The 23,104-nt window shown below is 43.8% G+C and overlaps 1 protein-coding gene across 3 annotated transcripts; it reads right to left on the bottom strand.

Annotated features, from left to right (window-relative positions):
- Positions 1–1,117: 1,117 nt before the first annotated feature.
- Positions 1,118–22,168, bottom strand: LOC116511596 (solute carrier organic anion transporter family member 1C1-like). Of its 3 annotated transcripts, none has more exons than XM_032221731.1 (9): positions 22,083–22,168; positions 19,704–19,902; positions 17,745–17,869; positions 15,000–15,141; positions 14,196–14,328; positions 10,591–10,712; positions 8,259–8,405; positions 4,730–4,828; positions 1,118–1,413 (listed from the first exon to the last, which is right to left on the bottom strand). In XM_032221731.1, exons 3-9 carry the CDS (start codon positions 17,853–17,855, stop codon positions 1,133–1,135), a joined length of 1,035 nt encoding a protein of 344 aa, XP_032077622.1. In that variant the 5' UTR covers positions 17,856–17,869; positions 19,704–19,902; positions 22,083–22,168; the 3' UTR covers positions 1,118–1,132. The 3 variants fall into 3 exon arrangements, with proteins under 3 accessions (XP_032077622.1, XP_032077621.1, XP_032077623.1); XM_032221730.1 differs by lacking the exon at positions 22,083–22,168 and adding an exon at positions 21,413–21,552; XM_032221732.1 differs by lacking the exon at positions 22,083–22,168 and adding an exon at positions 21,413–21,552 and having other exon boundaries at positions 17,745–17,864.
- Positions 22,169–23,104: the final 936 nt, after the last annotated feature.

Raw genomic sequence — 23,104 nt, 5'->3', positions numbered from 1 at the left:
CAATAGTTAAGATTTATTGACATCATCTAATCTGACAGGACTAATTAAACATTATAAAGATAATGTAAAGGTTCCCCTCACATATATGTGCTAGTTGTTCCTGACTCTAGGGGGCGGTGCTCATCTCCGCTTCAAAGCCGTAGAGCCAGCGCTGTCCGAAGACATCTCCGTGGTCATGTGGCCGTCATGTCTAAACGCCGAAGGCTCACGGAACGCTTTTACCTTCCCACCAAAGGTGGTTCCTATTTTTTCTACTTGCATTTTTTACATGCTTTCGAACCGCTAGGTTGGCAGAAGCTGGGACAAGTAACGGGAGCTCACTCTGTTACGTGGTGCTACAGATTCGAACCACCGAACTGCCAACTTTTCTGATCGACAAGCTTAGCATCAAAACCACTGTTTTGTGTTCCAATTGAACATTATAGCCCCAGTAAAATCGGTACCCAGATCAAAGTGAGTTAGCAAAAACATTAGCAGTTAGACTTATATACCGCTTCACAGTGCTTTACAGCACTCTCTAAGCAGTTTGCAGAGTCAGCACATTGCCCCCAATAATCAGGGTCCTCATTTTACTTTTCTATTTCTTTCTTTCCTGCTCTTTCTTTTTTTCCATTCCATTCCATTTATTGAATTTATAGGCTGCCCAATCCCGGAGGACTCTGGGCGGCTTACAGAAATAAGAAATATTAAAAAGGATTAAAACAAATAAGACACAACAAATTAAAAGAAGCACAACATGCAGCCAGTCTAAGCGGGGCTGGACCTCAATCAAGAGGTCAACAGCCCCAGGCCTGCCGGAAAAGCCAGGTTTTAATAGCTTTACGGAAGGCCATGAGAGTGGGTAGGGGCCGGATCTCTGGGGATAGCTCATTCCATAGGGCCGGAGCGGCAACAGAGAAGGCCCTCCTCTTTCCTCTTCCCATTTGTTTCTATTAGTTTTTCCCTTTTAATTGTAATTTTTTCAATAAAATTATGTTTTAAAACTGAGCATGTTTCCCAAAAGGTCTTTTTGGAAACCATAGTCCTTTTCATTTGCATTTATTTATTAAACTGATATGCCGTCCATCTCACTTTAAGAAGTGACTCTGGCAATTGACTAAAAGATTGGAGAACACAGGTTTAGTTGCAAAGCTCAGAATGAGCTCCTCTTGGACAGGTCATTAAACCCACCTTTTGCCACTTCCGAAACCTTTAGCTGTGGGTGTCTGGGAGTTTCCATTTTGTTCTGGCTGACTTGAGTGATCACATAAACCTCCGTTGACTTCTTAACAGCTTTTTCTTCTTGTTGTGGCAAAGAGTAAGGCAGGAACCAGAAAGGGAGAGATGATATAAAACTGGTGGCACCACAGACTAACATCCCAAGCCACCAGGCACCGACCCAACGTGTGTCTTTGGAATTGATGGTCAGTGTATCTAGGAGGGGAAAAAAAGGGGGGGAGGCAAAGTTGCATATGAAATCTTTTACATTTTAGAATTTAGAATAACAGAGTTGGAAGGGACCTTGGAGGTCTTCTAGTCCAACCCCATGCTTAGGCAGGAAACCCTACACCACTTCAGACATCTTCTTAAAGACTTCCAGTGTTGAAGCATTCACAACTTCTGGAGGGAAGTTGTTCCACTGATTAATTGTTCTGACTATCAGGAAATTTCTCTTTAGTTCTAAGTTGCTTCTCTCCTTGATTAGTTTCCACCCGTTGTTTCTTGACATGCCTTCAGGTGTCTTGAAGAATAGCTTGACTCCCTCTTCTTTGTGGCAGCCCCTGAGATATTGGAAGACTGCTATCATGTCTCCCCTAGTCCTTCTTTTCATTAAACTAGACATATCCAGTTCCTGCAACCGTTCTTCATATGTTTTAGCCTCCAGTCCTCTAATCATGTTTGTTGCTCTTCTCTACACTCTTTCTAGAGTCTCCACATCTTTTTTACATCATGGCGACCATGATGTAAAAAACTTCTATTAAGTATATCCCGTGGATTGATCAGGACTTAATGTTCATGGCATGTTTAATCTTAACTTGGTTTAACAACACGCAGTTCAGTTCCATTTGAACAGCACCTTATCAGCGCCTCTAAATTTTAAGGTGCTCCATTATCATAAGCAAAGGTTATGTTGTTTATATGTGTATAATCTGGCCTCTTGCATAGTGTAGCATTCAACCGATTAGGCAAGCCCAGAAAGTGGATTCTTCCAATAACCAGATTACAGTGGTGGGTTTCAAAAAAATTTGGAACCTCTTCTGTAGGTCTGGCCTGCTTTCCGTGTCCACTGGCGGAACCTCTTCTAACCGGTTCGGTAGATTTGATGAACTGGTTCTACCGAATAGGTGCGAACTGGTAGGAACCCACCTCTGCCAGATTAAGTAGGAATTAAGTAGGTTGTTGCTTTTTGCTCCCACTCAATTGTGTCTTACTCTTACAGATGGCCTTGTGGTTTCCTTGGCAAGGTTTTTCAGAAGTGGTTTGGTATTGTGGCCTTCTTAGTGCTGGGACAGAGTGGCTGGCTCAAGGTCATCCAACTGGCTTTGTGGGTGAGACTAAAAGTCACCATCTCTAATTTCGTTTTAATTAGAACTGCAGAAAAAACAATGGCTACCAACCTGCCTTCCATTGAGGACCTGTACACTGCATGAGTCAAAAAGAGGGCTGTAAAAATATCTATAGACCCCTCACATCCTGGACATAAATTGTTTCAACTTCTACCCCCAAAACGATGCTACAGGGCACTGCACACCAGAACAACTAGACACAAGGACAGTTTTCTCCCACATGCCATCACTCTGCTAAACAGCTAATTCCCACAACGCTGTCAATAATTTACTGTATTACTATTATTATTCTCTTCCTTCCTAGTATCTATCTCTCCCCACTTATGACTATAACCATGTTGCTTGTATGTTTCAGTTTATATTGTTTTTATTTGTTTCCTAGTATAATTTGTTAGCTCCTTAGTAACCTTGACTATCACTAAGTGTTGTATCTTTTTATTCTTGATGAATATATTCTATTTTATTTGTCTTTATGTACACTGAGAGCATCTGCACCAGAGGTGGGTTCCTACCAGTTCGCACCTATTCGGTAGAACCGGTTCATCAAATCTACCGAACCGGTTAGAAGAGGTTCCACCAGTGGACCCGGAAAGCAGGCCACACCTACAAAAGAGGTTCCAAAATTTTTTGAAACCCATCACTGATCTGCACCAAAGACAAATTCCTTGTGTGTCCAATCACACTTGGCCAATAAAGAATTCTATTCTATTCTATTCTATTCTGTTCTGTTCTGTTCTGTTCTGTTCCGTTCCGTTCTGTTCTGTTCTATTCTCCCCTCCCTCCCCTCCATTCCATTCCATTCCATTCTATTTCTGTGGACTAGTCACTTGTAGCAGACACAATTATAGGATGGCTTCATGTAATACTTTCATTCACACTCAATGCTAAAGCAATAGCTGGGTTTCCACGACATATTAAATGGCAAGCAAGCTTGTTTTAAGCCTAGTCTAGCTTGTTGTAATCAAGTCATTAGGAAAGAATCTCTACAATGTGGTCCAAATATTCATTGGTGACTCTTTTCTTACATCATTCTCTCCTTCCTATACTTATCTAGTCACAAAATAGAAAATTTAAAAACCTCCGTTTAACAGACTCATGGGGAAATGGGGAGAGGGTGTAAATTATTCCCAAATGTCTCTTAAATCCCAAAGCATGTCATTTGCATTAATTGTTATCATTTGTGTAATGAAATCAAATTGGCACGAAAGACTAATTTGCCCCATCTTATAAAATTAATGTAAAATCAATGCATGTTTACTAGCCTTTTCCAGACTATTTCCGAAAATAATGGACCAGAGTTTCTTTGGAGTAATGTCGGGACAATAATGTTGTCTGATGCATCTTGAAGTTTGCTAAACAGGACTTCATTCAATCAAAGTTTTGATGTCTGGCTAGCTAAAGTCTACCACAGTGTTTCTCAACCTTGGTGACTTTAAGTCCTGTGAACTTCAACTCCCAGAATCCCCCAGCCAGCATAGCATAGCTGGCTGGGGGATTCTGGGAGTTGAAGTTCACAGGACTTAAAGTCACCAAGGTTGAGAAACACTGGTCTACCAGATGAAAAGACAAAAATAGCTGAGAAGAGACATTGGAGGCGATACTGTTGCAGCAGATTGAGGTATTGGTTAGCAATCTACTTACGAAAGACCAGGACTCGAGACCACGAAGGTGAGAGAAACAGGTTTATTGATGCATCGAGTTCAGCGTGTTCACACACCAAAATCTGAACTGCCTGGGCTACGCCCTGGGCAGTGATTTTATACCTTTAATCAAACTTCGTAAATCAGAAGGCGTTACAATAGGCATATTCATATTGATTGTCCAAGCCCCCTGCTTAGGACAGGGAAGTACATTTTGGAAAAATACAATGCAGAACTGAATCCTAAAAGTCTTTAAAACAAGGAAAGAAAAATGCTGAGGTGATGCCCATATTATTCTGTAATTTTGCTATTCTCAGTATCTTACACCCACATTACTTCCTTGTGCCATCCTTGTGCAGTAGCTTGCAACATGTTCCAGTAATATTTGTAATACTTATGAGGAAGTTTGAAATAAAGTGCACTAAAGATAAATGTCAAGCTAATATGAAGTTATAGTTTTCAGCACATTAAGACCACTTAACCTGGCCAGCCACTGGTGGGTTTACCTGTGTACCCCCTCCTGCCTCAATACTTGCTCCTTACCTGGGTTTACTGCTCCAATGTCAACCCACAAACTGGCACAGAACGCTCCAAGCAGAAAGCCAAGAGTTGGTCCAAACATCCCTGCAGATCGTACAGTTCCTGCAAAAGATGAGTTAACCTAAGTGCAGGAACACCTTCAGAACAATGCTTCAACACAGATGAGGAATGGGGTCTACAGCAGGTGGCAGCATCAAACTAACTTTGACTGTTAAGAAAGCTAAGCAAGATGATACTTGGTTAGTACTTAGATTAAGACTACCAGAAAATCCCAAAACTGTAGGCTTGAATTGGAACATCTATCATCTTTCCTTCCCTCCCTCCCTCCATTCCTCCATCCATCCATCCATCCATCCAGGGGTGGCAATAGCAATGGCAATTACAAATTATTTCCATATTATTGCTAAAAGAAATAGGCAGGTGTTATTACCTGTAATAACTTTTCCACCTGGGGAGGAAAGCTATGGCAAATCTAGATGGCCTACTAAAAAGCAGAGACATCACCCTACCAACAAAAGTATAGTCAAGCTATGTTTTTTCCAGTTGCAATGTATGGCTGTGAAGTTTGGACCATAAGGAAGGCTGAGCGCCAAAGAATGGAGGCCTTTGAACTCTGGTGCTGGAGAAGACTCCTGCGAGTCCCTTGCATTGCAAGGTGATCCAACCCATCAGTCCTAGAGGAGATCAACCCTGACTGCTCATTAGAAGGCCAGATACTGAAGATGAAACCAAATACTTTGGCCACCTAATGAGAAGGAAGGACTCACTGCAGAAGAGCCTCATGCTGGGAACAATTGAGGGCAAAAGAAGAAGGGGACGACAGAGAATAAGGTGGCTGGATGGAATCACTGAAGCAGTCAGCATGAGCTTAAATGGACTCCAGAGGATGATAGAGGACAGGAAGGCCTGGAGGAACATTGTCCATGGGGTCGCAATGGGTCGGACATGACTTTTCAACTAACAACAACACAGATAGATGAATTTCAACTGTTTGGTAGGTGAGAGATCTGGGCAAATTCCTTTGAGATTCAGCAAGACAATCTCCTAGTAAATAATAGTCTTTCCCCTCTCCCTTCCCTTAATTTTTTTTCAGGGTCCCTGGGACATTGCAGTGACTTCTCAGTATTTTGACAAAGTCCATGAGAGCTGAAACACCCTGAAAAGAGATTAACACTGGACAGAAACGCAAACTGAAGGGTCACTGAAGAGAACCCATTTTTAGCAAAGGGTATGCTTCCAGAACAGATACTCCTCTTCAATGCTGAAGAATAATTTATTAAATTAGACCCTAATTGATTTCCACTATCTGTTTCCAAGGAAGCCCAAAGCACAAGATTGGGACCAGCAGAAAGAATACTTGGATAATCAACAGTAAGCGACCTTCCAAAGCACTGTGACAGATAAGGTAATGCCAGTTCAGTTGTATTGTAACCTGTAAGATTAGGAGGATACATGATTCTATCTGTAAGAGAAGGACTGACGGAGTCAAGGGAGGAGTCAAAAGAGGCATCAGTTTAGAATTGTTACATAGCCATAAGTGAACTAAATCCAACTCCTCTTGGACACCACTGACATTTATCTAGTTTTGACCAGATGCTTAACATTAGCCTGAGAAAATTCCAGCGCATAGGCTTTAACAATAAATCAGTGATCTGGAACTTCTGTGTGAGGACTTAGCATTTCACGCCTGACATTATCTGCATTTTGAAAAATGCGGATGAGGGTAATTATATGTGGGATGACCATGGAATATAGGGAAAGATTGGGGGGATGGGACATACAACTGTATAAGGGGTAGAGAAAGGCACTCAGAAAGGATCCTCCTGAATGTATCAGGCTTTTAAAAGATATGGTGTAAGATATGCACTTTCAGACTTTCAAAGTTTTGTTAATGTAACCTGTTCTGACCCCTCTCATTCCAAACCAACACACACAGCCAAAGATAAGTTATGGCATTTAATTAACAGACAGAAAGATCCTTGGCAGCAAACCGGCACAGACAAGTTTGGGCAGCAATCCAGCACAGATAAAGCTTGGCAGCAATCCAGCCTGCCAAGCTCACAATAATGTTCTCTGACATTAGTTCCTGCGTTGACTTCTGCAAGAGGGGTGTGTGCACAAGCAGTCCTTGTATAGTCTGGAGAGGAGCCTAATGACCACAGCTGAGTGCAATTACCTCCTGTACTTGTGCAACTGTTCCTGACGCCTATTAGCTCTTCGGTGCCGGGCATCCAGGAACAACTCACTGCTGACCTCAGTCTCACACTCCCTTGTCTCCTCCCCACTGGTCCAAGGCTCAGGCGCCTCCTGGTGGCCAACCAGCCTCTCTGCGCCCTGCTCGGAGTCGGAACCCTGTCCAGGGTCCTCCACATCCTCCAGAGCTGACTCATAGGGCCCCTTGCTGTCGGAGTCTAGTGGCAGCTCCAAGGGCTCCTGCTGGGCCACAACAGTAACCCTACCACAATGTAGAATTAGGTCACAACTACACCACTACTATTAAATTACTGATAGTTTCTCCTAATTTTCTTCCAAAAATATCCTCTGTTCTTGCTCTCCAAAAGCTGGCATAATTCCTTCTCTCATTTTCTGTGCCAGCAAGAAAAATGGGGTTAATGTTTCAGAACTAATTTACTGACCATCTGTTGAATTTCTATGAATGGTTTTTAATGTGGACTTATTTAAGAATCCTTGCAATGAAATAGTTCAAACCTACTAAAGGCAAGAATTGAGCTCCTAGATGCCTTCAGACTAGGCTGGAATTGCATCTCCCGGGATGTTGCAGCCCACCAGTGGCCAGCGGAGCTGGTGGCAGACTCAGATAGTGAGGAGGTTGGGGAGGAACATGGGCCAGTCCTGGAGTCTGGGGAAGGCTCTGATGAGGGCTCTGTGTCGGAAGCAGAGATGGGGCCAGGGCCATCCGGCAGTTATCAGCTGCCTTTGGAGTCAGAGATCAGTGAGGCAGAAGAACAGCTGGAGCCTGTTCCCGATGTGTGCATGCATAGAGCTGCCAGGAGAAGAGAGCAGTTAAGGAACAAGGGTCAACTCGGGAGTCAGGGCACAGGTGTATGGTGAATGGCCACTCCCATAGGGAATAAAGAGGAGCAAAAGGAGAGGGGAGTTTGCAGGGGGAAATTAGTTCAATTAATTAGTGTGAAGATTTGTTCGTGACTCTCAGAGACTCCTTGCCAAGTATTTTCTTATACGGCGTTTGGAAGAAATCGGCCTGGCAGCTCGACAAGCCTGATAAGGTCTGTGGTTGTAAATTCACTCTTGAAGGACTGTTTGCCAGGACTTTGTTGGATGTGAATGAGAGGAATTCACATTAGCTTAATAAAAAGGGTTTTTTGTCAGGACAAGGAGTCTGCTTCGTGATTTTGTGAAGCCAGAACATAGAATTCCCAGTCAATGCAGTCATCGGACAGAGTTGAAGTCTGGGAGTTGAAGTTTGAGGTCTGGGATAGCTACAACTTTAGACCCATCTCAGTTGTAATACTCAAATTCAGGAGGGAAAGAGTGATTGTCTTTATCTCACCTATGTAAAAGGCCGAGTTTTCTTCTGTGGCAAAATCATCAATGTAAGACATTCCCAGAGGCATGATTGGCGCTTCCCCAATTCCACGTAGAAGGTTCCCAGCAAGTACGAAGATCCACAAGTAGGAACTAGCCATTTTTTCACATCCTGAAAACAGAAGAGGTCCCAAGAAGTTGTGAGGTACGCAACCTGATCACAATACTACCTGAGCATTACAATTTTCTTTCCAAAGTACAGGTAATCCTTAACTTACAAAAGACAATTGGGACCAGAATTTCTACTGCTAAGCGAGGCAGTTGTTAAGTGAGTGGCGTCCGATTTTACAACCTTTTCTTAACCACAGTTGTTAACCACTGCAGTTGCTAAATGAATCGCGTGGTCGTTAAGTGAATAACAATAGCACTTACTTATATATTGCTTCACAGTGCTTTTACAGCCCTCTCTAAGCAGTTTATAAAGTCAGCATATTGTCCCCAACAAGCTAGCTTCTCATTTGACCAACCATGAAAGGATGGAAGGCTGAGTCAACCTTGAGGCTGGTGAGACTCCAACTGCCAAATTGCAGGCAGCCGGCAGACAGCAGAAGTAGCCTGCAGTACTGCACTCTAACCACTGCGCCACCACAGCTCATCCAACCTCCCCCGTTGACTTTGCCTGTTAGAAACTAGCTGTGAAGGTTGCAAATGCTAATCACATGACCCTGGGACCCTGCCACCATTGTAAAGACATGCCGATTGCTGAGCACATGAATTTTGACTGTGAGGATGCCACGATGGTCATAAGTGTGGGAATAGGTGGTAAGCCGCTTTTTTCAGTGCTGTTGTAACTTTAAACAGTCACTAAATGAATGGTTTTAAGTCAAGGACTACCTGTAGTAGGCGTTCAGCTTCACCAATTCCAAGCCTTGCAAGCCAATGTCTACTCTAAGATAAGCTTCTAGCTCTTGTGAGGTGGGTGAATTGTTCAAGGAAATGTAATAACAATTGTAAAAGCGAGCTCTTAGACCTGAGATAGTTTTGATGGATGGCAGGAAAGACACTTCCTCAAAAATCCTCAGTAAGTGTCATCTCCTCTCCCCCCACCCAATAATGGCCACAAGTAAATTTGGGGGAGAATAACACTATAAGAAAATTGGAAGGGACCTTGGAGGTCTTCTAGTCCAACCCCCTGCTCAAGCAGGAAACCTTGTGCCATTTCAGACAAATAGTTGTCCAATCTCTTCTTCAAAACCTCCAGTGTTGGAGCATCCACAACTTCTGGAGACAAGTGATTCCATTGATTAATTGTTCTGTCAGGAAATGTTTCCTTATTTCTCAGTTAGTTCTCCCCTTGATTAGTTTCCACCCATTGATTCTTGTTCTGCTCTCAGGTGCTTTGGAGAATAGTTTGACTCCCTCTTCTTTGTGGCAACCCCTGAGATATTGGAAGACTGCTATCATGTCTCCCCATGTCCTTCTTTTCATTAAACTGGACATACCCAGTTCCTGCAACCGTTCCTCATAGGTTTTAGCCTCCAGTCCCCTATTCATCTTTGTTGCTCTTCTCTGTAATTGTTCTGCTCTCAGGTGCTTTGGAGAATAGCTTGACTCCCTCTTCTTTGTGGCAACCCCTGAGATATTGGAAGACTGCTATCATGTCTCCCCTAGTCCTTCTTTTCATTAAACTAGACATACCCAGTTCCTGCAACCGTTCTTCATGTTTTAGCTTCATCTATTTTAGCCTAGAAGACTGGCACTAATTTCTCTCCTTCGGGATTGGGCGGCCTATAAATTAATTAAATCAAATCAATCAATCAAGGGACAAATAATTAACCTCATCCGCTTGTTTCATTTCAAGAAACTTATCAAGTCCAATATGGCTTCCAAGGCTTTCCCAGAATACCTCCTTAAACCTAGGAGTGTTTATTTGACATCTTGAGTTTTTCATGAGCCCACTCTAAACAAGGAAGTTTACTTTGACTTGTAAGGGCAAAAAAATTCCAATCAAACTGGAAAATCATATTGTGGATTGCTAGGTAAACAAAGACAATAGGTGAACCTTCTAAAGAGCAGATTTCCAGTATGACGAATCTAAAGAATGAGGAAATTTTTCCAGACTTCCGTGTGGATACTTAACACCTGAGTGCTCACTCTTTTCAGAGGTGGGGATTGATGGCCCCTTTATGACTTGTGGACTTCAACTCCCAGAATTCCTGAGCCAGCCATTTTCAGGCATTCTGGGAATTGAAGTCCACTGGTCATAAAGGGGCCATCAATCCCCTCCCCTCCTAGATAAAACAAGGCTCTGCCTTCCCCTATAAAGCCCCATGGCCACTGGAAATTTTTTTACTTACCAGCCATAGTTGCGTTGTGGGATGTTTCGGCAAGCGTGTAATGATGGGGAGAAACTGATGAACAAGCTGAAACACTTGTAGATGAATTGGCCAAGGAAACCGCAATACTTTTGTAATTGTAACTGCAAAACAAAAGCCGGGATTATGGGATTGGCAAGGGTTCTGACCTCAGCTTCCACAAACCACGAAGCAACTCTTCCTTGTCCTGACAAAAAAAAAACCTTTTTATTAATTGACTGTGAATTCTGCTCATTCACATCCAGCAAAGTCTTTCGAGGGAGGATTTACAGTCACAGATCTTATCTGGCTTGGAGAGCTGACAGGCCGATCTCTGCAAAACTTGGCAAGGAGTCTTGGAAAGTCACGAACCAATTAAGCAAACTAATTGTCTCCTGCAAACTCCACTCCCTTTTTTGCTCCTCTTTTATTTCCTCTGGGAGGGGCCATTCACCGTCCACCTGTGGCCTTACTCCCAAGTTGACCCCTGTTCTTTAGCTGTTCCCTTCATCTGGCAACTCTGTGCATAGGCACACTGGGAACAGGCTCCAGCTGTTCATCTGCCTCATTGATGTTTGACTCTGAAGGCAGCTGATAACTGGCATATGGCTCTGGCCCCCTCTCTGCCTCTGACACAGAGCCCTCATCAGAGCCTTCCCCAGATTCCAGGACTGGGCCCTGTTCCTCCCCAACCTCCTCACTGTCTGAATCTGCTGCCAGCTCTGCTGGCCACTGGCAGGCCACAATAGAACGTTAAACTTTTCCTTCCATCGTTATTTGAGAAAGACGATCTATGCATCTGATTGATGGTTGGGTGGATATGTGGTTTGGGCTGACTGCACATGCAAAACCCAGGAAAACCAAGCATAATTATTGTGCTCATGGAACATGTCCAAACAGATCTGTGATAGAAAAAGTATTTTGTTTTTGATGTTCCCCTAGGTTTTGCTCTACATGCTATGTGGAACTTCCTCCTATGTTATTTTCTCAAGAACCTTGTAAGGAGGAACAATATCAAATGAATTAAATTCTGCGGTTTGGGTGTGTATGTGAAAGAAGGTTTAAAATAGATACTCTGCTCCTGATCCAACATCCTGGCCTCTTAGCACACTGTCTACTTATATTCACGCAACAGTTGGACATACACTGAAAGATCTAATGGTTGCTAGGTCACTTTCAAACTTATGGTAGATATGGGTCTATGAATGCATGTGTCACACTCTTGTAGAAACCCAGTTCATTTGCTTTTCATGATCAGCAGCATCCATGGAGATTGGGGGAGGGGAGTTAAAATTGTCAAAATGGCAGACTGGGCATCACAAGAGAATCCTCCGACCCATTTGCATATATACTGACAGTGTACGTATCTTCAAAGGAAGCTGGGCTTGCACTACAGCACACCACCCACTATCTTGCTGATGCTGACCTTCCTTTCATGGGCACCATTCTTTATGATCCAGTGGATTACATAAAATAAAGCAATCTATCCATCCACCCATCACCCATTCAAGCATCCATCTATCTAATCATCCATCCAATCATCCATCTATCCAATCATCCATCCCAATCATCCATCCATCCATCCATCCATCCATCCATCTATCCATTCATCTATCCATCCAATCATCCATCCATCTATCCAATCATCTATCCATCCAATCATCCATCCATCCAATCATCCATCCATTTATCCAATCATCTATCCATCCAATCATCCATCCATCCATCCAATCATCCATCCCAATCATCCATCCCAATCATCCATCCATGCATCTATCCAATCATCTATCCATCCAATCATCCAATTATCCATCCATCCAATCATCCATCCAATCATCCATCCATCCATTCATCCATCCATCTAAAGGTGGCCATGGTGTAGGCCACTGGCCTCAAGTTTGAGTTGAGACCACCTCAAATCAGTTTTTATTTTCTTCCACATGGGCTCCTGGGAACTTCTCATATGAGACAGAAATAAACAAAGATATGAAAGAAGAGTGAATGGTTTAAGGAAAGGAGCAGAACAAGAACTTCATGCCTAGGGATGTTGATGAGGTCATCAGAAAGGCAGAGGTGAGAAGTTTAAAGAATCATAGGTACTCTGTGAAGTGGTGTATGCCTGTATAGGGAGGGAAAGAACAATGTTTTCCAAGGATAGAAAGACAAGGAGAAATACTGAATAGTGAATGATGTTGGTGTAACTTGAATATTACTTAATGAACTTAAAAGCTCTTAGTTCCTATCCTTGATTTACTATGCTTTCTTATGGTTTCTTAATCCTTTTCTATGCTGTGCAGAACATAGCTTATCTGAAAGGAATGAATAAGCATTTTTATTTATTTACTTACTTATTTATATCCTGCATTTATTATTTTTACAAATAACTCAAGGCGGTGAGTGAGCGTATCCAACATACCTTTCTCTTTCTATTTTTCCCCACAACAACAACCCTGTGAGGTGGATTGGGCTGAGAGAGAGGGAGGGAGGGACTTGCCCAAAGTCATCCAGCTGGTTTTCTTGGTGAAGGGGGGATTTGAACACATGGTCTCCCACTTTCTAGCCTAGTGCCTTAACCACTAGACCACTGGAGAACAATAGAAGCTATGAGATGTGCCATACCCATTCATCTTCTAAGGAAGCCTCAGTATGGCTAAATTTATATGCTGGAAATGTGGCCAGGAAATGGGCACATTTTGTCATATGTGGTGGACTTGCCCGAAAGAACAAAAAAAATGGATACACAGGTGGCTAGAAAAGATGATAGGGAAACATGTAGATTTTAAAGCTGAATTGTTTTTATTATATATAATATCAGAGAAAATTGATGAGAAAAGTATGTACGGTACTTGTTATTACATGTCTTAACAGCAGTGAGGATTATATTCGCACAATAGTGGAAAAATGAAGATATACCGTGACGTGAAGTGATAGGAAGGTACTAGATTGTGCAGAAATGGATAAATTGACATTGAAAATTAGACAGAAAGAAGATGTAGAATATTATCAAACATGGAATCTATTTTACCAATGGTTGGGGGGAAAGGGTGGAGATTAAGAATGTAAATTTGTATTGTTAAGCAAATTAAATACCCAGACAACAGAAGGTTTATTAAGCACTAAGAAATAGAAAATCTTTTTTTTTTAAAGTATGGCTAAATTCATATCAACCATTTAAGTTTGGTACTGATTTTATCTGTTCCCTGGTCCCTCTCATATTATCACTGTATTCACAATATAATAGGTCCATTAAAGATTTCTTAAAGACCTAGAAACCTGATTGGTTCTAACCCCAGTTAGTCCTTGATTAGAGGTTTAGTGCATTAGGTTTAGTACCATTTTGTCCAGATCCTGCCCTGTTTAGTTTATGGTTTATTGAATTTTGCAGAACAAGAAAGCGAGGTATTCCAGGAAACAAAGAAAGCAAAGCACAGGCTGTCTTTTAATTAGAAAGTAATCCAACAGGCTGGATCTGTACAACAAGTCACACCACAATTCACCTAAAAGGGAAAGAATCATCAACAACAAACGCCAACTGCTCCTCAGAGTAACTCAGGTGATGCAGCTGTAGCTTTCAAGGGAGAAAGTCAGGTCAAACAAAGCTCACTTACCGTCCCATGATGAAGTGTGGTATCACCGATAGAAAGGATCCCAAGGTCATAATCAGACAACCTGTTGCAATCACTTTTGGGCGGTGAACTCGTGGTCCAAGATAACTCACCAGAACCATTACCAATAAGTTTCCTGAATCAGAAGAAGAGACATGAACAGCCAATTCGGGGAAAAGGAGGCCCGACTACGACAGGGGTGTCAAACTCAATGTCATTGAGAGCCGTATCAGGGCTATGGTTGACCTCGGGGGGCCGGGCAGGCGTGGATGACTGGGTAGGCATGATTGAGTGGGTGAGCGTGGCTGACTGGGTGGGCATGGCCAGCTTTACCCCACTCCCCAAACTGCTGGCATGTTTCCTCTTCGCACTGGGTAGACAGGGCTGAAGCAACGCGGGCTGGCCCCTTACATTTCCCAGGAAGGCCCCACGGGCCAAATCCAGTGGTGGGATCCTGCCAGTTTAACAACTGGTTTGGTGATCGCATGCTTTGCATGCGCCCGCATCTGACACACATGCACAGTTTTAATAAAATTTATCTTCCACGTTACATCTGGGGATTAACACAGCTGAGGCAGGGCAATCCACTCTGCTGCATGAATCAGCTGAGGGGATATAGGTAAGTAAAGCGCAGGGGTAGGTGTGTGGGCCCAGCTGATCATCGGAGCTACCAATTCTCCTGAACCCGGCTGAACTGGCTGAATCCCACCCCTGGTCGGATCCGACCACGTCAGGGTCCTTGTGTTTGACACACCCCTGTTCTATGGTGAAGCTGTAACCTCTGCACCCCAGAACGAGTCGACCTACCTATCTCAAAGCTTCCGTCAATCAAGCCAACCACAGACGATGAGATTTCGAATCTCCGCTCGATTTGAATCGTCATGCTCTTCATGTAGCTTCCTGAAAAAGCTTTGGCAAAAAAAGAAAATGCCAGCGCTCCAAGAAATATCTAAGATGGAAACAGAGATAAAATAGTCAGCCGGCAAAGGAGCCGTTGCTAGGACGTTGCTAGAGGCATCTCATCATTCTAACGTTATAGAGTAGGGGCGTCAAACTCAATTTCATTGAGAGCCACATCAGGGTTGTGTTTAACCTTGGGGGGGCAGGGTGGACGTATCCAGGGTGGGGTGGCCCCTTCGACCTCATTTATGTCAGGGGCACCTGTGGGGACCTGAGTGCTCTGCCAGTGAAAACAGCCCATTTTTGGCTGCAATGGCTTCCTGCAACCCTCTGCCAGAGACAACGGAGCTCCGTTTTCGCTAGCAGAGGCTCCGCAGGCCAGATCTTTCCTGTTTCCAGGTGATCCTGCAGGCCAGATCTAAGCACCCAGATCCAGCCCCTGGGCCTAAAGTTTGACACCCCTGTTATAGAGCATTTTTACTAATTACTGTTAATTTTTACTCTCCAAAGACCCACAGTAGAGGTGGTATTGAGCCAGTTTGGACCATTTCGCCTGAACCGGTAGCGGAAATTGCGAGTGGGTTCTTTGCCTTCCTACTTAGGCATGTTTTTGAGACCGGGCGCATGCGTGGAAGGCTGGGCACCTGCATGGAAGGGGCACGTGAGCCCACGAACCGGTGGTCACAAAATGTGAAACCCACCACTGGCCCACCGGTAAGTGAAATGCCCGTGGTAAAAATTAAAAATTGAGAAATAAAACAATAAAATAAACCACACGCGCTCTTCCAAGGCAAAAGAGCACAAAAGAGCTTTACGTTGTTTGCAGAATGTAGTTAGGTAGACACAACCTAATTTCCACCAGGAGCCTGTTCCAAAAACCTACTGCTGCCTCCAAGAAGGGCCTTGCATAGCAATAGCAATAGCAATAGCAGTTAGACTTACATACCGCTTCATAGGGCTTTAAGGGCCCTCTCTAAGCGGTTTAAAGAGTCAGCATATCGCCCCCACAGTCTGGGTCCTCATTTCACCCACCTCGGAAGGATGGAAGGCTGAGTCAACCTTGAGCCAGTGAGATTTGAACCGCTGAACTGCAGATAACAGTCAGCTGAAGTGGCCTGCAGTACTGCACCCTAACCACTGCGCCACCTCGGCATCCCCCAATCCTCCCACAAGTGGGAAACTACAAACAGCTTTCCCTAGAAGGATCACAAAGCTTGGACTGATATTATAGATATTATAGATAGTCCTCAACATACGACAGTGGTGGGTTTCAACATTTTTTAGAATCTCTTTGTAGGTGTGGCCTGCTTTGTGGGAGTGGCTTGCCGGCCATGTGAGTGGGAGTGGCCAACTTGTAAAATGTGGTGAAACTCACTTAACAGCGCTCTTGTTTAGCAACCAAAATATTGGCTCAGAAACTCTGGCATTTGAAGCATGCAAGTCTTAAAGCTGTCAAGTTACAAGACCCTTGCACCCCTAACCCTCTAGAAAAAAAACCCCCAGAGGTGTTCAAACTTGACAGCTTTAAGACTTGTGGACTTCAACTCCCAGAATTCCTCTTCCAGTCATGTTGACTCTGGAATTCTGGCATTGAAGTGTGCAAGTCTTAAAGCTGTCAAGTTATAAGACCCTTGCACCCCTAACCCTTTAGAAAAAAACCCAGGGGTGTTCAAACTTGACAGTTTTAAGACTTGTGGACTTCAACTCCCAGAATTCCTCCTCCAGTCATGTTGGCTCAGGAACTCTGGAATTGAAGTGTGCAAGTCTTAAAGCTGTCAAGTTACAAGACCCTTGCACCCCAACCCTTTAGGAAGAAAACCCCAGGGTGTTCAAACTCGATAGCTTTAAGACTTGTGGACTTCAACTCCCAGAATTCCTCCTCTCACTCTTCATCTGGATGATGTCCGGATGGGCGGGGGCAGGGAGCTGGATCCGGTTCTAAACGGCGCCGTAGATTTGTGGAACCTCTTCTATAGAAGAGGTTAGAACTGGCAGGAACCCACTCCTGATGTACGACCACAACTGACCTCATAATTATGATTATCAGTCATGATGGCCATTGAGCAGGACATCAGGGGACTGTGCCTGATCTTACAACTCTTTTTTGTGGCAGTCATTAAGTGAACATAGCAGCCATAAAGCAAATGCGGTGCTCCTAAAGCAAAGATCACAGTCATTGTGAATCCAGGGTCCACAATGGCTGTTATTTTTTTTGCAAATGCCAATGCCAAGTATGTTATAAATCACAGTGGTGTTGCATGGATGCTGCAAAAAAGGCTGTTAAATGAGAACCATCACCCAAAATTCAGTGATAAGAATATAGGAGGAGAGCTTGACCATTGGAACTTGTCATATGAGTTAGTTAGTTGGGAAAGGCATTAACAGATTTAGGACTTTTTGCTACTCTGGTTTTTTTTTAAGCATGAATCGTACGAATATTTTCCAACCCTCCAAAGAAAGTGGCTGAGCAATTGCTTTTAGCTTTGAAACAGAAAGGGAGTGCAGCCTTCACTGGATGTAACCTGAGGATTTATTGGAGAGAAAATGGGAAGCTATTTAATTTCAGAATAGAAAGAAGAATGGCCTTTGTGGGATGCAGCTCAGAGAATCATTGAAGCGAAAATTGGTGGGAGGGCGGAGGAAAGCTATTACCTTTAATTTAGAAATAGAGAGAGATGTCATCTTCGTAGGATGTGATCCAAAGGTTTTCTCCAGGACAAATGGATTTCCTTTTGTTAGCTGCGAGGGTGTTTTTCCATCCATGGTGTTGATCTAAACTGAGAACACAGACTTTTCTGTTTGCTTGTCAAAAGATAATCGAAATGTCTACATTGGATCCTTCCGACTCTGTTATTCTGATTGGGAATTTCCATCCTACAGGCCTAACCCCAGTGGTGGGTTTCACCTATTTTTACCATCGGCTCACCACACGTGTGCACGCTCATTTCACATGCACATGCACCTTCTGTGCATGCGCTCGGTCTTCCATGCATGCACTTTGCTCACATGTGTGCCTTCCGTGTGTGTAATTTCCAACCTACATGTATATTTTCCCAGTCTGAACACTGCAAAAACCTAGTAGGATAGGGCTTAAGGCAGGGATGGGTTCCAGATTCTTTTACTGCTGGTTCACTTAGGGACGTACTTTGGGCGCACGCTTGATGCGTGCTACACACGCATGCACAGTAGTGAAAAAATTGCAAGATGGCAGCGCCTACGGCCCCGCCGATAGAACCAGTTCGGGATGTGGGCAGTCGAGTTACTACCTATTTGGCCGAACCAGTCTGAACTGGTAGAAACCCACCTCTGGCTTAAGGCATTAGGAATGTGGGATCATCAACTGAATTCCATGTACTTGGAAGCCAAGTACAGCAGTGGTGGGATTCAAATAATTTAACATCCAGTTCTCTGCCCTAATGATTTCTTCCAACAGCCAATTCACCAAACTGCTCAGAAAGTTAACAACCGGTTCTCCCGAAGTGGTGCGAACCGGCTGAATCCCAACATTGAAGTAGAGTCGATCCTAATGAGAGACCACTAAGAAACCACAGAGATAAAGGCAGCACCAGGAAGCTTTTTTGGGGGGGCGGGAATCTATCCTGGAAAAGACAGTGACAGACCATTTCTATGCTGCTGCTGAAAGGATTCCATGAACATGTTTCTTAAGTCACATGGAGCCAAATTTAATCTGAAGGAAACTTCAAAATGCAGCTTGATAGTACAATCCAACACACTATCACCCCAAGAAAAGAAAAGCTATCTGAAATGCTGACTTCAGTTCTGACACAAAAGTGAATCGCAGAGTGGGCTACAAGAATCCCTGTTCCTAATCCCATACTTTCATAGTGCCATCGTTAAAAATATTTTCATGCTCCCCCTTTTTTATAACCCACAAAGAGCCAAAGTTCAGTAGGACTTACTTTTTCATAAAAGTGAGCAAAGGAAGCTGTCCATGAACAGATCTCAGCATAGGATTCCCAAAGTGAAAAGTAACCCCAATCCCAGATAGATCCTCCTTTTCATCAAGTCCCTGTGTTAGCTAATCCAGGATTAATTTTATAAGTCTCTCTCTCTCTTTCTTTCTCTCTCCCTCCCTCCCTCCCTCTCTCTCTCTCTCTCCAGACAATCCCAGTGTTTATCTCTTCTCTAAATTCCTCGTGGATATGAAAAGGTCCAACCTTCCATCTTGGGGCCCTGAGCCAATTACCACATCAGATTAACGAGTGTTGTAACAGGGCTAACATCAAACACTATGCAAACGGGGTGGAATGTGTTTGGGCAAACCTTGGTTGTTAAACACAGCCTATACTTTATGCTTTATCTTTGACTGACGGTACATCATCTGACCTCCATAGATAAAGGCAAAACATTTTAGTCAGGTTTCGGGCTCCTCCCGGGTTTTGGGAGTTACAGAGACATTTCGTTCTGTTTCTGCTCCCATCAGAACACACAGGAGGGAAGCCGCTTTGGTTAGATGTGGGTGAAGGTGGAGCAGATGACTACAAAGGGTGGAGGTTTCCCTTCACTGGAGATGAATTAATGCTGGGCTAAAGATGACCTCCTCTATTTTTCAAAAATTCTCTTCACCTTGAGAGCAACTTATTTCCTTACCCTTAATTCTTGGGAAACTCCTTCAGATTTATCTTGACGGTCTTTCTGAGCTCTGTGGTTGGAAATGTCAGAAGGTTAAGTTCTGTTGTGGATTTCATGTGCCCGTCACTCAGAAGCTTTGAGGGTTGAACTTGGTGATTCTTAGGGTCCTTTCTACCTCTATGGTTCAGTGATTTCTTGGCGGCTCGAACTTCTCAACCTGCCAAAAAAAAATAAAGTCCCACAGGAGGACTTTAGGAGTGAGCAACTATACGACACAGGAATTGTGTGCTCTGAAGATCTTGAGGGGGGCAAGGGTCTCTAGCAGTGATGGGATTCAGCCAGTTCGCACCTATCCGGGAGAACCGGTTGGTAACTTTCTAAGCAGTTCGGAGAACCGGTTGTTGGAAGAAATCTTTTGTTTTTTTCCCCACTTTACAGGGCTAATCCTGTAAGGAAGGCAGGAAGGAAACATTCTGGTGTTGTTTCTAGCCTAATCTTCATTGCCCTGCTTACAGAAACTGCCTCTCCGGTTAACACTTATTACCATTGTAACAGCTAAGGCGAAGTGCCCATCGACCTGAGTGACATTGACTTGGCCACGCCCACACGATCACATGACCACTGAGCCCCACCTACCCAGCTGGTCATTAGGGCAGAGAACTGGTTGGTAAATTATTTGAATCCCACCACTGGTCTCTAGATAACGTTTGTGGTTGTCTGCAGGACTTTGCTGCTTTTGTAAAAATGAAAAAAGAAGCAACACACTGTTGGACAAGTAATGTCCCTTTCATGTTTGTTTGTTTATGTTTTTTTATTTATTTATTTATTAGACTTATATACCGCTTCATAGGGCTTTCAGCCCTCTCTAAGCGGTTTACAATTTTTTTTTAGCAAATTGAGTCAGCAACTTACCCCCACAGTCCGGGTCCTCATTTCACCCAGCTCGGAAGGATGGAAGGCTGAGTCGACCTTGAGCTGGTGAGATTTGAACTGCTGAACTGCAGATCACAGTCAGCTAAAGTGGCCTGCAGTACTGCACCCTAACCACTGCGCCACCTCGGCTCAAAATAAGGTCTTCCCCAAAATAAGACCAAGTCTTATTTTCTTTTGGGTCCTAAAATAAGCACTATGTGTCAAACCCTGAGTCCTGGGCTTCCCACAGCGGGGCAGGAAGGAGCAGCCTCAAACCTATGTTAACCCCTAAATTCTATGAGATCTCCAATTGCATTTTTAACATGGCTTCCCAGCCCATTGCCAGGATGGCAAATATGAACCATGCCCTTACTTGGCAAGTTTCAGTCATTTTCCAGAATGCTCACTTTCACAAGACGAGATAAATCCACACAGGAGTTATAGAAAGTCCACCGTAGATTATGAGTAGGAGTATGCAGTTTCCATAGCCAGCGGATATATACTTCTTTATGCATTGTTAAACCTCAGGATTTATTTTTTATAAAAAAAAGAACATCTTAAATCTGCCCATACAGGGCGTTGTTGCCAACAGGCACTCTTTCCCAAGAAGAATCACAATTGCAATCAAGAAGTCGCCCTCCCATTTTTGTGGGGGGAGGGGGATCTCCAATTTCGCCTAGGGTTACAGATAGGTGGAATTCACCCCCCTGAAAACATGTTGATATGAGGAGTCAGCAACTTGATCTGGGAAGCAAGATTTTCTCAGGTATGTAAGGACCAACCATCCAGCCAGCCTTAAGAAGAAGCCACCTCACCTGGAATGGGGCAGGAGGTCCTACTCTGTTCCCGTTATGAAACGCAGGCCAGTTTCAGTTACGCAGAGAAAGGCAGGTTACGAATTGTAACAGCTACTTAAACCTACCCATTAGACTCAGTACATTTTCATTTAGACTCAAAATCCCTTGATTTCGGTGGTTCAACACTAATCCAAACATCCCACCTATTTATTATTAACTAATGTTGCAGTTGCCAGACACACACACACACACACACACACACACACACACACAATGAATAAAGCTAAGAAACTTTACAGCCATACTAAAAAGCAGATTTGTTGTGTTTTAATCATGTATTGTTTTATATGTAAAAGTCTGTTTTTCCCCCTTCCTTTGGATTGTGAGCCGCCCTGAGTCCCCCCAGGGAAAAGGGTGGCATATAAATAAACCTTAAACTAAACTAAACTAAAACTAATTTGTTTTTCTTTAGCAATGCCAAAAGATCACATCACATGCCCTCGTTTCCCAATTCATTCAACACCTCTTCTTTAGTTCTAGAATTATTTGGGGTAGGGCGGGGGGGGGATTTCTAGCACAAGATCTTCCAAGGGTTAAGGGATTCCCACCACGTACCCTCCCACGCAAGTAAGGAAGGTAGGGCAGAGATGGTGAGAAGATCCCAACAAAAAAAAAGAGAGAAACTTACTGTTCGGTCTGGCAGGTTTGAACTCTTCAATCCCCTGAGGCAAGCAGCCAAATCATGTGCGTGTACAGAGATCAGCCTCCTTTGGAAGGTGGAGAATTAATGCGGGGCATTGCATAACTTTTCCCTTGCTGGTGTTTATTTTTCCTCCCCACTTATTTCCATCCTTTCCAGAGAGTAAACCAAAAAGGGAAGATTTATAAGGTGAACTGCGATGGCTTGCATTGTGAATAAATGGGCATTTTGCCTGCGGTTCCATTCAGGTCTTTGCTCGTAAATAGTTCACTTCTTTAGAAGAACAAAAAATCCGCTTCTTCCACCTGCTGTTCTTTGCACCCCAGTGGTGTGAAAGAATTGCAGTTTAGGGAAGAACGTGCGACCATCTATCTGGACCAGTGTTTCTGGACCTCAACTTTCAGAGGTGTGAACTTCAACAACCAGACCTTCCAGAATTCATGGAGTTGAAGATGTCATGGTTGAGAGAAATTGGTCTGGAGTGAAAATATCTGCTACATGGCACCATATAGTGACTACCACCACTGAAAGACAGCTTCAGGTCACCATCAGAGGTGGTATTCAGCGGTTCGGACTGGTTCGGGCGAACCGGTAGATCCACCAATCAGTGGGCCCCACCCATCCATCCTATCCTGTCCTTTATTTCCTGCTTTCTAGCTCTTCTCAATTGTGCGGCACAGCTGATCCTCCCCCCCTCTGTGTTCTACTTACCATTGCTGAGCTTCTAAGTCCTCCATTTTCAGCACGGCGCGCAAAAACTTTGGGTGCAGACGCGCTCACTGAAACGGTTGTTAAACCGGCAGCATACCAACACTGATCACCATTGAAAGTGATGACACCAAAAAGATACTGAAAGTTTGAAAACTCAGCTGATGGTTTGAAGGCTCAAGCCATCTACTGGTCCTTTGCTGCTGGAGGCCAGGGAGGCAGAAAACGGACCATTTGGGGCCCCAGTGTGACCTCCAAGTGGTCTGTTTTCAGCCGGCAGAGTTCTGCAGGAGGCCATGGAT

This window comes from Thamnophis elegans, chromosome 7 (assembly GCF_009769535.1).
Source record: "Thamnophis elegans isolate rThaEle1 chromosome 7, rThaEle1.pri, whole genome shotgun sequence".
Classification (NCBI taxonomy): Eukaryota; Metazoa; Chordata; class Lepidosauria; order Squamata; family Colubridae; genus Thamnophis; species Thamnophis elegans.
The sequence above is the reverse complement of the archived record's forward strand: the minus strand, read 5'-3'. Positions and strand labels throughout refer to the sequence as shown.